Consider the following 14,641-nt stretch of genomic DNA (forward strand, 5'->3'; position numbering starts at 1 on the left):
GGTAGTTCGTCCAGTAGAGCAATTAAAAACCATCCTTCACAACCCTTGGGACAATTTCATGTGTGAGGCATTATCACAAGAATGGTCTTATCTAGTGTGTCTAAAATTCATCCTCTTTTTGATAGAGATCAACAAGAAACATGATAGGAGTTGATTCAACAACCTAGATTCACCATCACCTGAATGGCCAGACTAAAAGTTTGCTATGATATCGAATCGATACCATGTATTTGTCCATTGGAAATATATACAAATCTATTAATATCATCCAATAGTGTTAATCAACATAAGAAATACAAACTCAGCAATTTATTGGTTAGGATTAAAGAATAAAACTACCTAATATAAATAAATAAGTTGTAGCAGAGGTATATGGTATATGTATAAATGACAAAAGGCATCCTTTCAGTGTTACATCTCCTGAATTATCATCAGCACTAGTAGTTTAGAAAGAAAGTTTCCAAGTTTGACCCTCAACTTCAATTCATTGATACTTCCTACCAAATCGTCTTGACTATTAGCCTAAAATTCCTTCATGATAATCTATCTTTTCAGTAGCCATTTTTGTCATCTATACTCATTTTATATGTGATGCCCACATTGACTTGGGAGACATTCAATTCCTTGTAATATATATGCAATAGACTCATCTTAACTATATAAATGCATTTTAAAGTTGTGAGGAACTTGGAACAGACAATATCTACATAAAAGGAGTGGGTCGTTACATCATCACTCTTAGCAGGAATTGGGTTTTCTCCCCACCTAAACATGCCTCTTCCATTCAAAAACTACAGAGTATGACCAAATATGGGAGATCAACAAGAGGAATCTGAAATAGTTAAATTGAGACTAAAGTGATGAATTTTCAAGACCTATAAATGAAGCTCAGTCATACAGGGCTAAAATGATTTTTAGAGAGAGCAAAAAGCTTTGGCCACAATGTAAGAGAGAAGAGTTTCTAGGATCACATCCTGACCTGGAAAACTTCTCCCCTCCTTGGATGCACCAAGTCAGAAAACCTGTCCCTGAGGAAGACCTGCTCAAAGGCTCGCAATTCAATCATGTTAGTGGCGGGTCAAGAGCAGCTCCTAGCACAGGTCTCTTCGATTTGCATAGCACTCCATTCATCAACCCTGATAGCTGGAGGGAAAAAATCATACATTTACTTCAAAGTCATCAACTACTTTAAACCCAACCCAGATGGAGGCTTCTGCTCGAAACCCCCAGGGATGAACACAGGAAGCTGGTTTGAGGCTGAATCCCTCTTGAATCTTGACTCCCTGGGCAAGTTCAGTGCCACCCTCTCTTGGCCCTCTCTTGGCCCTGAACCCCTCTCATTTCTCAAACCATCCCTAACCGGGACAATCAACCGCGGGCCACCAAAGAAGATAGACTCTCCTGTATACATCAGCTTCTCAGATTGCTGAGCTGGAGCCTTTAACGCAGATGATGTAGATTCTTGAGGTGGAACAACAGGTCTTCTACCATAGCCACCCATTTCTGTGGTAGGGTTTGATATTCCTATTTGTATGGTTGATCTGTTTCGAGCTTCTGAAGCTGATACAGGGACTGATACATATCTTCCGGCTTCTTGGTCCCACACCACTGATGTCCTTTTCACATCTCTAAGTAGAGAAGCAGCTGGAGCAGAAAGCAATAAGGGATCAGTACTGCCTCCTTTTTGGATGATTTTTTCTTCAAATCCAGTAGAAGGATGGGTCGACTGGTGGCTGATATTAGGAAATACTGCTCTAGAAGTAAATGGTCGATCATGAACAAAGGTAGGAGCTGAGGTAGCTGCAGTAAAGTGACCCACACCATGAGCTTGTGGGAGAGGGCTTAGTGTGACCGATTCATGAACATGGCTAGGACTGCTGAAGCTACTAACACTTTGAGTCCCAGTCTCATATTCATCCCGACTACCTTGACTAGGAGCAAGAGAGTTTCTGATGGGAGAAAGTCTCAGATCATTCTTGAGTTCCTTATTTGCCCCCATGTCTGTGCTCAAACTGCTTGTGACACTTATGTTCCCACTGGAACTCAATTCAGGATCTGCTACATGGCGGTTGTCAACTGGCCGGAGAACGGAAGAGGATGCCCTCGCTTTGGCTGCTGCTCTCACGGCCTCATTTGAATCTAACTTTGCAAGCCTCCAAGCACTGATCCGGACTGGCCTTTTAGGAACCTTGTTCCCTCTTTCTGCAAATCCAGCTGCATCTGGATCCACAGTAGATGGGACCATTCCAGGATCCAAGTGAGGTATAACTTCATCCTGATACAATTATTTCAAAATGGAGAGAGAAAAATATATTGTTCACCATCAGATAAAAATTAAATCAAAGGAAAAAAAACAAGCAGATATGTACCAAGGCTTTCCTGTATTTGACCAATACAGGATTTAGAAATTATTTTGTCCCAGTCATTATAAGAAACTGATCAAGAAATAAATGCTAAAAATAAAGAATCAAATTGTACCAAAACAGTTAGGCAAGCATCTCAGGAATTCAAAAAAAAAAAACCAAAAAGAGGTCAAGAATGATTTTGCATTGAGGAAATGATATTAAAAGCATCACCATACAGTACATGTGATACAATCAGGTTGGAGAATAAAAATTAGTTAAGGCGACCAGGAGAACTCCTTTGCATGAACTTCATGGCCCAAATTTTAGTATACAAACTACAACACCACTGTGACCTACCATCTCAGTTTTACTTTTACCATTTAAAATTTCAGGCCTCAACTCATTGGATTGAAGCTTCACATTCTTTATCCTCAAATGTGTTGACAAACATAAGCACATTAACTTTGATGGACGCATGTGATAAACTAGTGAACATTTTCAAGCCCAAATTATAAAGGTTGAGCCAACTCGTGATTCAAGATGATGAGTTGATGTATACATTGAAACCCATGCAAAAATTTTCCTTGTCAAATGGGAGGGATTCATAGCAAGAAAACAAAAGCAGCAACATGAAAACCCCACCTAGCAAAAATCCAGTGTATTTAGGATGCAACCTAAGATGGCAAAATACTCATAATTATTATACATGCATCCACATAGTTTCAATGATGTTTAGCTGCTTATTGAGTAATCATTTAAGCACATGAAGCATCCTGGGAAGAGGATGCTTCATGTGCTTAAAGCAATTTGGGAGTGTAGAACCATGGCTCAATGGTAAAATATTTGAGCAAACATGCTCTGGAAGCTTCATGCTACTTTGTAACAAATAAAAGTAAATAAATGAATGGTAACTAACTTCTAAATGACTGTACCTGATAATCAACAAAGACTCTCGGAGGGGTACACCATGCCCCCTTGTATTGCAGTCCCAGGGAACTTCCACCACTCAAGCCAGTTGTCGCTGATCCTGATGGTGAGTATAGCACATTCGGCAATTCTTCATCAACAGATGCTCCTGCTGGTGCCTCACTCATGGCCCTCATCGCCACAACATACTCATACGTTGTAATACCCTAATTCAGTGGGACGGATTGGGAAAGGGAGAGAGAAAATCAAATTCATTTAGATTGCTATGAAAATGGAACCTCTTTTTCTTCTAACCATTGCCTCATTTTTATGCTCTGTTCAGTAATTCAACACCAGATGGATGCACAATTTCAAATTTTTATTTCTTTTCCTTGATTAACCAGTTGCCAAACAGAGCATTATGAAAAATGAACCTAGTATCTGAATTTTCTCGACTACTTACCTTTCTAATCAGTATTATGTGGAAAAAGAAAAGTTCACCCAAAGGTACACAAGCCAGCAATGAAACTGCAGAACATATGACCTGTGCAGAGTGAATTCTATCATTAACATTAGAATTCTTAATAATTTATTACAATTAAGTATCAGATGTTAGCTTCAATGGAAGGCACATTTGAGATGAGATATACCACAACAGTTGCAAATGGAGCACGGGAGAAACCATTTCCAAGTCTATCAATGATTTCAGTCTCCATGCCTTTCTTATTAACAAAGCAACGCACTAGGACAGCAATACCAACTCCAACTTCGATAACAAGCTGAGAGAGAGAAAGTGGGGGAGATCCATTAGCAGTTTAAGACATTTATTTTAAAGTACAACACTTAGGCTTCTGCACATACCCAAATGAGACTGATGGCCATAAGGGAGATAAAAGTTACATAATTTTTCCTCCCCACACAATTGTTAAGCCACTGCATTGGAATATAATGGTGTTAATTTCAAGTAGTAGAAGTAATAATAATAACAACAACAATAATAATTATGGTCACAAAACAAATTGAAAGGTATTCCAGAGGTGTCTGTAAAGAGCACTTGAGAGCAAAAAAATACCCGACAATGGTGATCAAATCCATCCACACATTTGTCACAACTTCTACAGTGTTTGCTGAATTTGCGTACCTGCAACATGAAAAATTTTCTTGGTAAATAAAAAAAGCCCAAAAGGAAATATTGTTAGACCATAAGCTGCATGTGGGCATGTCTACATCATAACCAAAGTTTAATGTTAGAGAAGGATAATGAGGGAGAGAAGGGTGATTGTGAGATTTAGGACAATTTAGGACGGTGAATCAAACTTGCAAAAACCTCTCCGAAACTGAATTTTAGATGGTAATCTCCACAAGAAAAGTCATTCCAATACCTCATCTGAACTGAATCAGCTTCAAGGAATCATCCCACCCTCCTGAATACCTTTCCAAGGCCCCTCTCCACTAAGGAACCCTTACCTGACCAGAGCACCCCCTCCTTACTATCTCCTCTTATATTTCCCTACAAGTTCTTTCATATTCTATTTCACTCCATGGCAGACCTCAATGAAACACTTCACTAAACAAAGCCAGAATTTCAAATCCCTAACCTTCCCCTCCTCTCCAAGTGGCACCTCTTCTCCTCCAAAAAAACCAACCCCGGAGGTAGTCCAATTGCAGATTCTCAAGGTTTAACAAACTAATATTAGAATGATGAATAACAGGCTGATATTATGATGATGAAAGCGGACGTAAGGTGCATGGTATCATCATTAAAACTTTATCTCACCAAGTTTCTCAGATAGAAGATAGCCTTGTTCATTTGGTCTATGTCATATAAGTATGCAATATCCCTTAGATTTTAACATTAGAGCACCAAGTAGGGAATAGAAAACATGTACAAGAAATATGATGGCATGGGGGAGTTGTGGAAGAACATCTGTCATTTAATAAGATTCTTTTTTCAGTTGAGACTGGGAGTTGCAGAAGAAAATGAAATCCAATTTAAAGTTTTGATTGCCAAGGGTTAGACAATGATAAGAAACTTCATTTCTTACATAAATTACTCCCCTTACATTTAGAGCCAAAAATTTGACAAGCTGAACTTGGCCTAAGTCAAGCCTAACTCATCCAAGAACCCTGGATTTAAGTTTTGACATAGGGACTGGTCTTGGGTGGAAAAAGGTCAAAAATTAAGGTTGGATTGGTCTTCAAATTAGGGGCCTTAACAAAACCAATCTTTGGTTGATCTAAAGTACATATAGCACAAATAATTCTATTATACGATTAGGAACTACTAAAGTTGCTCTTGGAAGACCTAAAAAGGTAGTATAAATTGTGGTTTATTAGTTTTACTATTATGCCAATCAGTAATCTATAAGAAAACCATGGCATCCATTAGAAAAAGCATTGTATTAATAAGATATAACTTTGAGCTGCTCAGGACTTCAAGTTTACATAAGTATATAGACATGCAGTAGAAAATTACCTCAGCATTGCACAATGTGCAGAATAAAGCATCTTCACCTGCGCCCTGTTGCTCAGCTGTACCTTCTTGTTTGCGGCAATCTTTATGTACAAACAATGCGCAGAAAATTCCTCCAAAATTACAACAAGATGATTTCCTACTTGGAGATTTCACAGGAATATCTACCTTCCCAACTTCACCCACTGAACCTTTCCTGCTAGAGTTAGCTGCTGCTATAGAACTTCTAGAAGCTGATGATGGAGAAGACTGTGGCCCATTCCCAATTTCATCAAATTTTGTGGGCAAGTCCTTGGCTGATAATCCATGCTTTGAGTTGGGTTTATCAATTGCTTGATTATCAAATTTGGACAAAATGCCAGGATCTGCCGGGTTGATTGCAGTGCACCGAACATAAAGAATGAAAACAAGGAGTGCCTGCAATGCCATAACAAGAATAAGAGGAACAGCTCAGTTATAAAGTCTAAGTTTTGCTTAAATAATGAAATCAGGAAAAGGATTCCATCATATGCAAATATATTGATGTGTCACTATTACGACAGAAATGATGGTATGAGAGTGTTACTGGAGTAATGAATAGAGATGAGGAGCCATGTATGGTCATGCTATTTAAATAAAATAGTTGTTTCTTTATTTAGGAGAACCTAAGTATATATTTTCAACAGGTATCAATCTTCTTGTCCCTCAAAATGAAGTAATGGAAATCTTAATAGAACCATTTTTCAAATCTACTTTTCTGTTGATGAAGCATCCAAATTCAAGGACACATGCAGCATTTCAATACAGGAAGAAATAAAGTTGGATATGTAGATTTAAAATGAATTCACTTACCACCGGAGAGTAAGTGCCGATCAATGCGTACTCCCAGATGCGGCCTCCAACAAAAGGGGCAAAGAAAGCATAGAAGGCAACGACTAACAAGCAGAATACAGTGATTGCAACAACCTATCCAAGATAATACTAGATGTTCAGAAAATAAGTTCAGAAATTAGAAATATAGTTATATATAGACCATGAAAACACAAACACTTCAAATCTATGAAAGATCAACCACAACAATAGACTTGTGAAATTATCATTATGTTAAGCTGCACAGAAGATGAATTTCTTTTTTAAAACAAAATTTTCAATCATTTTCCAGCTTTTACAGATATAAACAGATATTGAAAAAACCACATTTCTTCATTACCATTACAAGGTTTCTCTTCAATTTTTTTCTGTTTCTTTTCTTGCTTTTTTTCTTTTTTTTAATGGGTTGAGTGGGGGTGGTAGGAGGGATAGACAGAAGGTGATGACCTACAACTTCCCATCCCTGTTAGTTGTCTAAGGATATCCTACTCTTTCACTTCAGTTTGCATTTTCATGAAAACCATTATAACTTCATTATTTACAACATAAATTTCTGTTAATTATTATAAAAATTCAACTTACAAACAATAAACTATTCCAAGAATTTGTTATAAAATAATGATAATAATAATAACAATGAACAATATCCTTATCCACACAAATACACACAAAGTTGAATTCAAAGCCTTGGTCCAAAGACTTCAAAGTAGCATTCCCAGGTTAGAACAGTTGCCATAAAACAGTTAACAGTGTGAAGCTTCAAGCTAGAAGGCAATTCAAAACCCCTTGCTTGACATGAGTTATGTGCAGGACCAGTCAGGAAATAAATACCACTTGTTTATCACCGTCTCCACTCCAATGACCATTTTGCTTGTCATGTAAATCTTGAGTAGCACCTAATGGGAATAATAGCATAATGGAGAATTCTTTTGCCAGCAAGAGTAGAAAGAAGCAAGAGCATTTAGTCCAATTCATTCTGGCCACAGATTGGGGAATTTGGATGATGGAAAATGCAAAGATTTTCCTAGATAAACAAGCTTCCAACAAGGTTCCAAAGGCATTGTTGTTTCACTGCAGAGTCCATCATGAAGGAGATCAAAGATATGCAATTGAGGAGTGTTATTCGGGACTGGCTGGCAGTGCATATCTGTCGGAAGAAGAATCATTTTATCATTGAAATGCTCCCCAAACTAGCCCCCACAATCTCTTAAGGTATACTTTAAGTTCACCGGGGAATCCAAGTTGGATAGGTACTAATACATTTTCAAAGATCATGAAGTCGATAACAATTTACCCTTCCACTAAGGAAGTCAGAATAGCTTGTGGAATAGAACCCGTGGTTCAATCTTCCTGAGAGCTTGGAGGAGGCTAGAGCTTCAGGTTGACCCATAAGGAGTATAAAATTTTGCACTCTTTAAGACGGAAAATAAATAATTAACAAGAAAGGAAAAAAAATCAAGTAATACTGATTATATGGAACAAAGAAGTCAGCAGAGGGTACCAGAGAGATAATAGTAAGAAGACCCCTCCTCAATTTTAAACGAAGGAAACAGTTAATTTTCCCTTTTTCTAAGTTTCTATAATTATTAAAAAAAAAAAAAGAAAACTAGATGGTAGACACAAGTAGTAGTATGATGGAATACATCAAGAAGTCCAAAATTAACAACAAATTGAAAGAGGCAGTATAGACATTAGACATAACTCCAAAAAGAGCAAAGCTACAACAGGCTGCATCCTATTTTGCTATCTTGTAAGTCTCCTTTTATTCCCCAATATTTAGGCTTGTATGGGAGATCTGCACCTTCCAAATTTGGTGCCAAATTGGCCATTAAATGAAATTTCATTTCCAATGCAATGCCATATATGTACATGCAACCAGTCAAAGCATACATGTGTCTCTTCTCTGTACAATCTGCCCCCTTGGAGAAGCACATATAGTCAAATACAATTCACATAGAACCAAATTTTGCAGTTGGGACCCAAATCTGTCCCTTTATTTCTGTTAAACATGTGCCACAAGATTTAGGCCATCAGAACTTGTGGATACCAAGAGAAAGTGCCCCAGTGATAGTGTTTCCCTTCTGAAATCCCCCATAAACAAATAGTATTGGACCTTGCCTGGTTCAGAAATAAGTTTAGTCCACAATTGTTTTCCTCAAATAAGGGGCCACACATGTGAGCATGCTTCCAAAGGGATAAATTGAATTAGAATTTAGACCTTCATGACATAGAATCCAGGTCTAAACAATTAGGAAAGCCTTTGAGAGAAATAGGAGAACCTTTGAGAATTGTGAAAGTTTGGACCAAACAATCAAAAGTTTTTTTTTATAGATTTTGTGGATTGGTTAGGTTCCCCATAGGCAGTTGCTTATTTTTATATATTTACCCCTTCTGGCTTATGTTGTTTTGTATATATCATGTATACTTTATTTATTTAATAAAATATCCTTTTACCTATCAAAAAGAATCAAGGTCCAACAGTGTGCTACTTTTGCTTAGAGACAGTTGACAAACATGAACATAGCCATCAAAATAGTACACACTTTTATGAATTAAGAAATTAATTGAAAAGTAAAAAAGGGAGGACCCCATGTTCATCGGATGCAAACAAAACACTTCAAGCAGTCCATACCCCAATCAAGAAATAGATAAACACAATGCAAAATCAAAGAACTAGTTCCTAGCCCATGGAGTTCTCATGCACCAAGACATTGGCCTCTAGAAGTCTCCAAGTTTATGCACTCACAACTCAAACACCTACAAAGATTCCTCTACGTGCTCCTTTCAAATGTCCTATAATAAACAAAGGAGCTACCTTTTGTATTGCTTCCTCATATAGTCAGACCTCTTTCTGTAATTTATTTATTCATTTATTTATTTTTGATAAGTATAACACTTTCTATCTTTTATGGAATAAAAGAAATAAGACATAAGGAGTTGTTTGACAATCCGAACAACCAGATCAGGCAATTAACTCTACTTTTATGTCTTTTTTTTTTCCTGGATGGGTTAGAGTGTACATAGATGACCATTCAATGTCCATGATATGCTTTGTCAATTAGTTGAGCTAAAAGAAGAGAGCTTGTTTTTATTTTATATTTTCTTAGCTAGCCTTTTGGCACAGATTGTACAAATTGTGTGTACCTAGGTGCATCCTTTCTTAGGCACTATTAATATATTCTCTATTATTGCCTATCAAAAAATAAAATGTTCTCAGAGCTTTCTATATACACCAAAACCAACTAAGGGGCATATAGCTTTCCAAGATTCCTCATGCCTTTTCCCCATGAGTTACCACACGTCCAATGACAGAGTCCTTTATGAAAGAGAAAACCAGTAAATACCAGAGAAGGAGAAGAGTAAGTATCAAAGAGAGCCTGCTGCCTTGCAATGGAGAAGACTTCTTGCTGAATTACAAAGACAAACACCAATTCACCAAAGTCCTAGCCATCAAAAGAAAAAACCCCTTCTAGACATTTTCCTTATCAACAATCCTCCCTACCACCCTAACTCCGCACTAGTAAATGCATGTCATGAAAGAAGCCACTTATCCTTCACTGCCAATCATGAAAATTTCTGGGAAAAAAACAAAATCATATTCCAATGATCTTGCCATCCCCTAACTCCACAAATTCACAACTAAGCCTTCTCTATCAAAAGCAGAAGGAAAGACAAAATTATCTTTAAGCATCCATTGGATCCACCAACACGCTACTAAAACCATGAAAGCATCCCAACCCTGTCCGATAACAAGCCAAACTGCACAATCCATTGGGCCCTTAAACTCCTTAGAACACTACCCCCATCTACAGTCCTAAACTTATCCACCACCAATCTTTCTCACACTCTATCCACTTTGCATGAAAACGTGGAAAGGCACTTTCTGAGCAAGATATATTAAGAACAAGGAAATCAAGCATGTTTTGTTCTTTGTAGAATCTGAAGGCAAAACCCATCTAGAAATAGAGATACTAAAATGAAAGGAGTCATCTCCTCAAGTCTAGAAAATAACAAACAATGTCATGTCATAGAAAGCTAAATATTGATCCCTATAAAAGAAAATTGATCCTAAAAAGAGATGAGCACTCTCATTTTAAATGCAACTGAATGAACGAAAGGACAAGTTCCAATTGATAAGTAAAATACTCAACAATTATTTCTTTTCCATGATGTATAATCAAACATGCCCAAAATAATAAAACTGAGTAATCCCATCCAAAAGATGAACTAAAAGCAAAACACAAAAAGACAGAGTAAACTAGGCCGGCTGATAAAATAAAATACTCGATGACTATTTTTTTCCATGAGATGTAGTCAAACATTCCCTGAATGATAAAACCAAGTAACCCAATCCAAAACAGAAACTAAAGCAAAGCACAAAAAGACAGCGCAAACTAGCACAGCCAATAAAATCAGCCTATAACCAACTTCAATATAACACAATTTAGAAGCCCATTAAACTTTTAGAAAGAGCTCAACCATAAAAGACAGATTGAGCAGGAGAAACATAGGCATCATTCTGGAGACAAACAAACATACATCGACTTCAACAGGGGCCCTCCCCCTCACCCTCAGCTAATCCTGCAAAGACAGCAGAGGGGGTGGGGCACACCACATCAACAAAGGTTCCAATTAGTTACAAAGAAAACAGAGGAAAATAAAAGAAACCATATTTTGAACCTTCTGTTGTTTCTTTTTCCAAAATTAAAAACATGAATCCCAACTTCAGCCAAATAGCCGTATAGAACTCGGACAAGGGAAGGTCTTTGTTTTCTTGAATCCCAAATGGAAAACCCAAGATTCAAATTTCTCATTTATTTATTATTTTCCTTTACCTAGAGGGAGAGTAAACATGAATCCAGAGAAATAAGAAAAACCAGAAACACATTCATAAATTAGAGATTAATACAGTCACTTTTAAATCAAAAAATAATAATAAAAGCACCATTTAGAAAACAAAACCCAAGATTAAAAAAAAAAAATCATTTATTTCCCTTTTCCTTACCCATAGGCAGGATTAAATGCAACTCAAAAGAAGCAAGATAACCCAGATACAGATTCATAAATAAAAGCTTATAATAATCAATTTAAAATGCGGAAAAATATATATCATTTAAGACATACAAACCAAAAAATGTAAACACACCTACAAAAACTAGGAAATGACACTATTTTTAGCATTTTCAGTGAATATCCGTAATAATCAGAAACAAATCCATGAGTTAAAGCTTAAGATAAGCCATGTCACAATGCATTAATCATTCTGCACATATTAACGAACAAATGAAACCCCACATACAAAAACATGGATTAAACCCTACTTTTGGCATCTTTCAAGAAATACCCACAAAACAATCAGCTGATGAAGGAAATCCTGTCCAGGGTTTTAAAAAAGAAAAAAAAAACTTACAATGAAAAAAGAAAAGTAAAGAATATCATTCAACACACAAATGAAAAAAGAAAAAGTAAAGAATATCATTCAACACACAAGAACCCAAAAGCGAAAACCCACTTACAGAAACATGGACTAAACCCTAGTTTTAGCATTTCAAGAGAACCCACTCTGGAAAACACAATCATCCAATACGGAAAACGCAACTAGGGTTTTAGACAGAAATCAACACAGATTTACGGCGAAATGAGCTTTAAACCTGGAAAGTATGGGCTGGTAGTTGCCATCCATGTTTCCTCACCATCACTGCCACTTCTCAAACCCAAACCGCCACCCAAAAAAAATAACCCAGCAAAAAACCCCCGTCCCAGAGACTCCCACCTAAAGAGAATCTCCAACCTGTACTGCAAAAGCTATAATAAATCCATTTCGAAAACAAATTCCATAAAAAAAATAGAAAAATCTCATCGGTTTGGTGGGCACTTAGATTGTTGTCTGCACGCCAAAAAGAAAGAAAAAATTGAGAAGGATTGCGATGAATTTGTGAAAAAGAAAACCCAAGAAAAAGGAGAAAGTGAGAGAGAATGAGGGTGTGAGAAGTAAAGGGGTTGAAGGGGGTGTGTGGAAACGCAAATGACAAGAGTTTTGGGCGTTGACGGAGGAGGGAAAAGGGTGGTGGGGATATAAATGTCGGACCCCACCATTATTATTCTCCTGCCCCCACTCTCTCCACCACCACTGCTAACTGCCACATTTGTACTCTAAATCTGCCACAGATTCCACTGGTTTATCTGATTCTGAGAAACCCCTCCTCTGAAAGCCAAATTATATTGGAAAAAGTGAGGAGTATTGGAGAAACATGAGCTGGTTCAGACTTTAAGAGAAATTGAAGGAAGAAAAAAGAGTTGAAAATTGAGGAGCTGGGGATTGGTTGGTTGCTAGGAAACATAATGTATTTACATTTTTTTTTCCTGAAAATGAGCTTTTGAGATCTGATCTTAAATTTTTCATTATATCTGAGAACAAAAGTTACAAAACTAGAAACTTTTAGAATTAATCTATTAAAAGAGATACTCCCATTTCTGAATCTAAACTCCTTTAATATTTTTTATTTTTATTTTTATTTTTTTGTAAATATCTTTCAAATATATTAATTATTTACATCTATATTTTGAGAAAAAAAAATCTTTTTGTAAAAAAAAAATTGATGGTATTTTTATCCATATTTTTTATTAAAAAATTAAAAATTAGATTTATAAAAAGGATAATTTCAATTATTTTTCTTAAAAAAAAAGTCTTCAATTCTTTTTCTAGAACAATTATTGCACTTTTAGCCCTATTTGGATTCATTTAGCCACAAAATTATGTAATTTTGTAACTTTTGTTGCTTTTTTTTTTCTCTTTTTTTTTTTTTTGTCAAAAATGACTTTAAGGAAAAACTTAATATAGAAGCCATCATTTCTTTGATTAAATGGTATGGAAATTTCTTTATATTTGATTAAAATTTAAATATTTTTACAATAAGGTAATGTATTTGCCACTTTCTAAACGAATTAAAGCTAAATTCAGAAAATATATATATATATATTATGGTAGACGAAATAAAAATTAAGTAAGATATTTTATTATATTAATTTAGTTATAAAAATAAATTACGATTTGCTTTATGGATTCCTTCTTAAAAAAAATGATTGGTATAAAATTTATTTATTTTTATTATAATAATGTGTTATCAAAAATAGTATTAAAACATTTTTATATTAAAAAAATTAAGGACCCTTTGAAATATATTTTTTTGTTGATTTTGAAAACAATAATAATAATAATAATAAATCTAATTTAAAAAGTAAAAAAAAAATTATAGACTAAAAGGTAATAATTTTTCAAAATTCTTGTTAAAAATCTATATATTTTAATTTATTTCCAAGAATAACATTGAAAAAGAAAGTAACAATAATAAGTATACTCGAAGGTTATGTTTGCTTCCTAAAAAATTTGAGGGAAAATGAGAAAGAAAATAGAAATAAAAAATGAAATGAAAGAAAAAATAAATTCAAAGTCAACAAATTTTTTTATCTTAATTTCTTATATTCTATAAGGAATAAATAATTTTAAAATGTATAAAATTCTAATTAATTTTAATTATATTTGATTTTCTTTTGTATTTTTCATTGTGAAATCAAACATGAGAAAATAATTTTTTTAATATTTTCTTTTTTTCCTTAGTGCTTTTCAGAAACCAAACATAGTAAGGGTTTTTTTAAAAAAAAGTATTAAGAAAATGGAAAAAAACTGAAGAAAAATGTATTTTTGAAAAATACTTAGGTTATGTTTAATGTTGGAAATTACTAAGGAAAAACAACAAAATGTTTATGTATTTAATTATAATTATAATTATATATATATATATATATATATATATATATATATATATATATATATATATATATATATATATATATATATATATATATATTATGTTTTTTCAATTGTGAAATCAAATATGAGAAATCAATTTTTCTTAACATTTTTTTATTTCCTTAGTGTTTTTCGAAACCCAAACATAGCTTAAGGAAAATGATTTTCTTATATTTGATTGTTTTATAAAAAATACAAAAAAAAATAATTAAAACTACTTGAATATATATATATATAAATCATTTAAATTCTCTACAT

At 34.7% G+C, this 14,641-nt stretch overlaps 1 protein-coding gene across 3 annotated transcripts; it reads right to left on the minus strand.

Moving 5' to 3' along the window:
- Positions 1 to 632: 632 nt before the first annotated feature.
- LOC100253600 (probable protein S-acyltransferase 19) lies at positions 633 to 12,858 on the minus strand. 3 transcript variants are annotated; one of them, XM_019219127.2, is made up of 10 exons: positions 12,225 to 12,858; positions 7,405 to 7,720; positions 6,556 to 6,669; positions 5,728 to 6,141; positions 4,324 to 4,392; positions 4,113 to 4,184; positions 3,902 to 4,030; positions 3,715 to 3,795; positions 3,278 to 3,478; positions 633 to 2,275 (listed from the first exon to the last, which is right to left on the minus strand). In XM_019219127.2, exons 2-10 carry the CDS (start codon positions 7,546 to 7,548, stop codon positions 1,184 to 1,186), a joined length of 2,316 nt encoding a protein of 771 aa, XP_019074672.1. In that variant the 5' UTR covers positions 7,549 to 7,720; positions 12,225 to 12,858; the 3' UTR covers positions 633 to 1,183. The 3 variants fall into 3 exon arrangements, with proteins under 3 accessions (XP_019074672.1, XP_059592049.1, XP_002268635.1); XM_059736066.1 differs by lacking the exon at positions 12,225 to 12,858 and adding an exon at positions 7,868 to 12,173; XM_002268599.5 differs by lacking the exon at positions 7,405 to 7,720 and having other exon boundaries at positions 12,225 to 12,848.
- Positions 12,859 to 14,641: the final 1,783 nt, after the last annotated feature.

This window comes from Vitis vinifera, chromosome 3 (assembly GCF_030704535.1).
Source record: "Vitis vinifera cultivar Pinot Noir 40024 chromosome 3, ASM3070453v1".
Classification (NCBI taxonomy): Eukaryota; Viridiplantae; Streptophyta; class Magnoliopsida; order Vitales; family Vitaceae; genus Vitis; species Vitis vinifera.

What these genes read in the sequence shown, in the direction of transcription:
- LOC100253600 (XM_019219127.2), bottom strand. Translation starts at nt 7,548, where the DNA reads ATGAATTGGACTAAATGCTCTTGCTTCTTTCTACTCTTGCTGGCAAAA. An exon ending in GAGACGGTGATAAACAAGTG is followed by an intron (nt 6,670 to 7,404) that starts GTATTTATTTCC and finishes TATCTTGGATAG; the next exon opens with GTTGTTGCAATCACTGTATT. An exon ending in GCACATTGTGCAATGCTGAG is followed by an intron (nt 4,393 to 5,727) that starts GTAATTTTCTAC and finishes TTCATGTTGCAG; the next exon opens with GTACGCAAATTCAGCAAACA.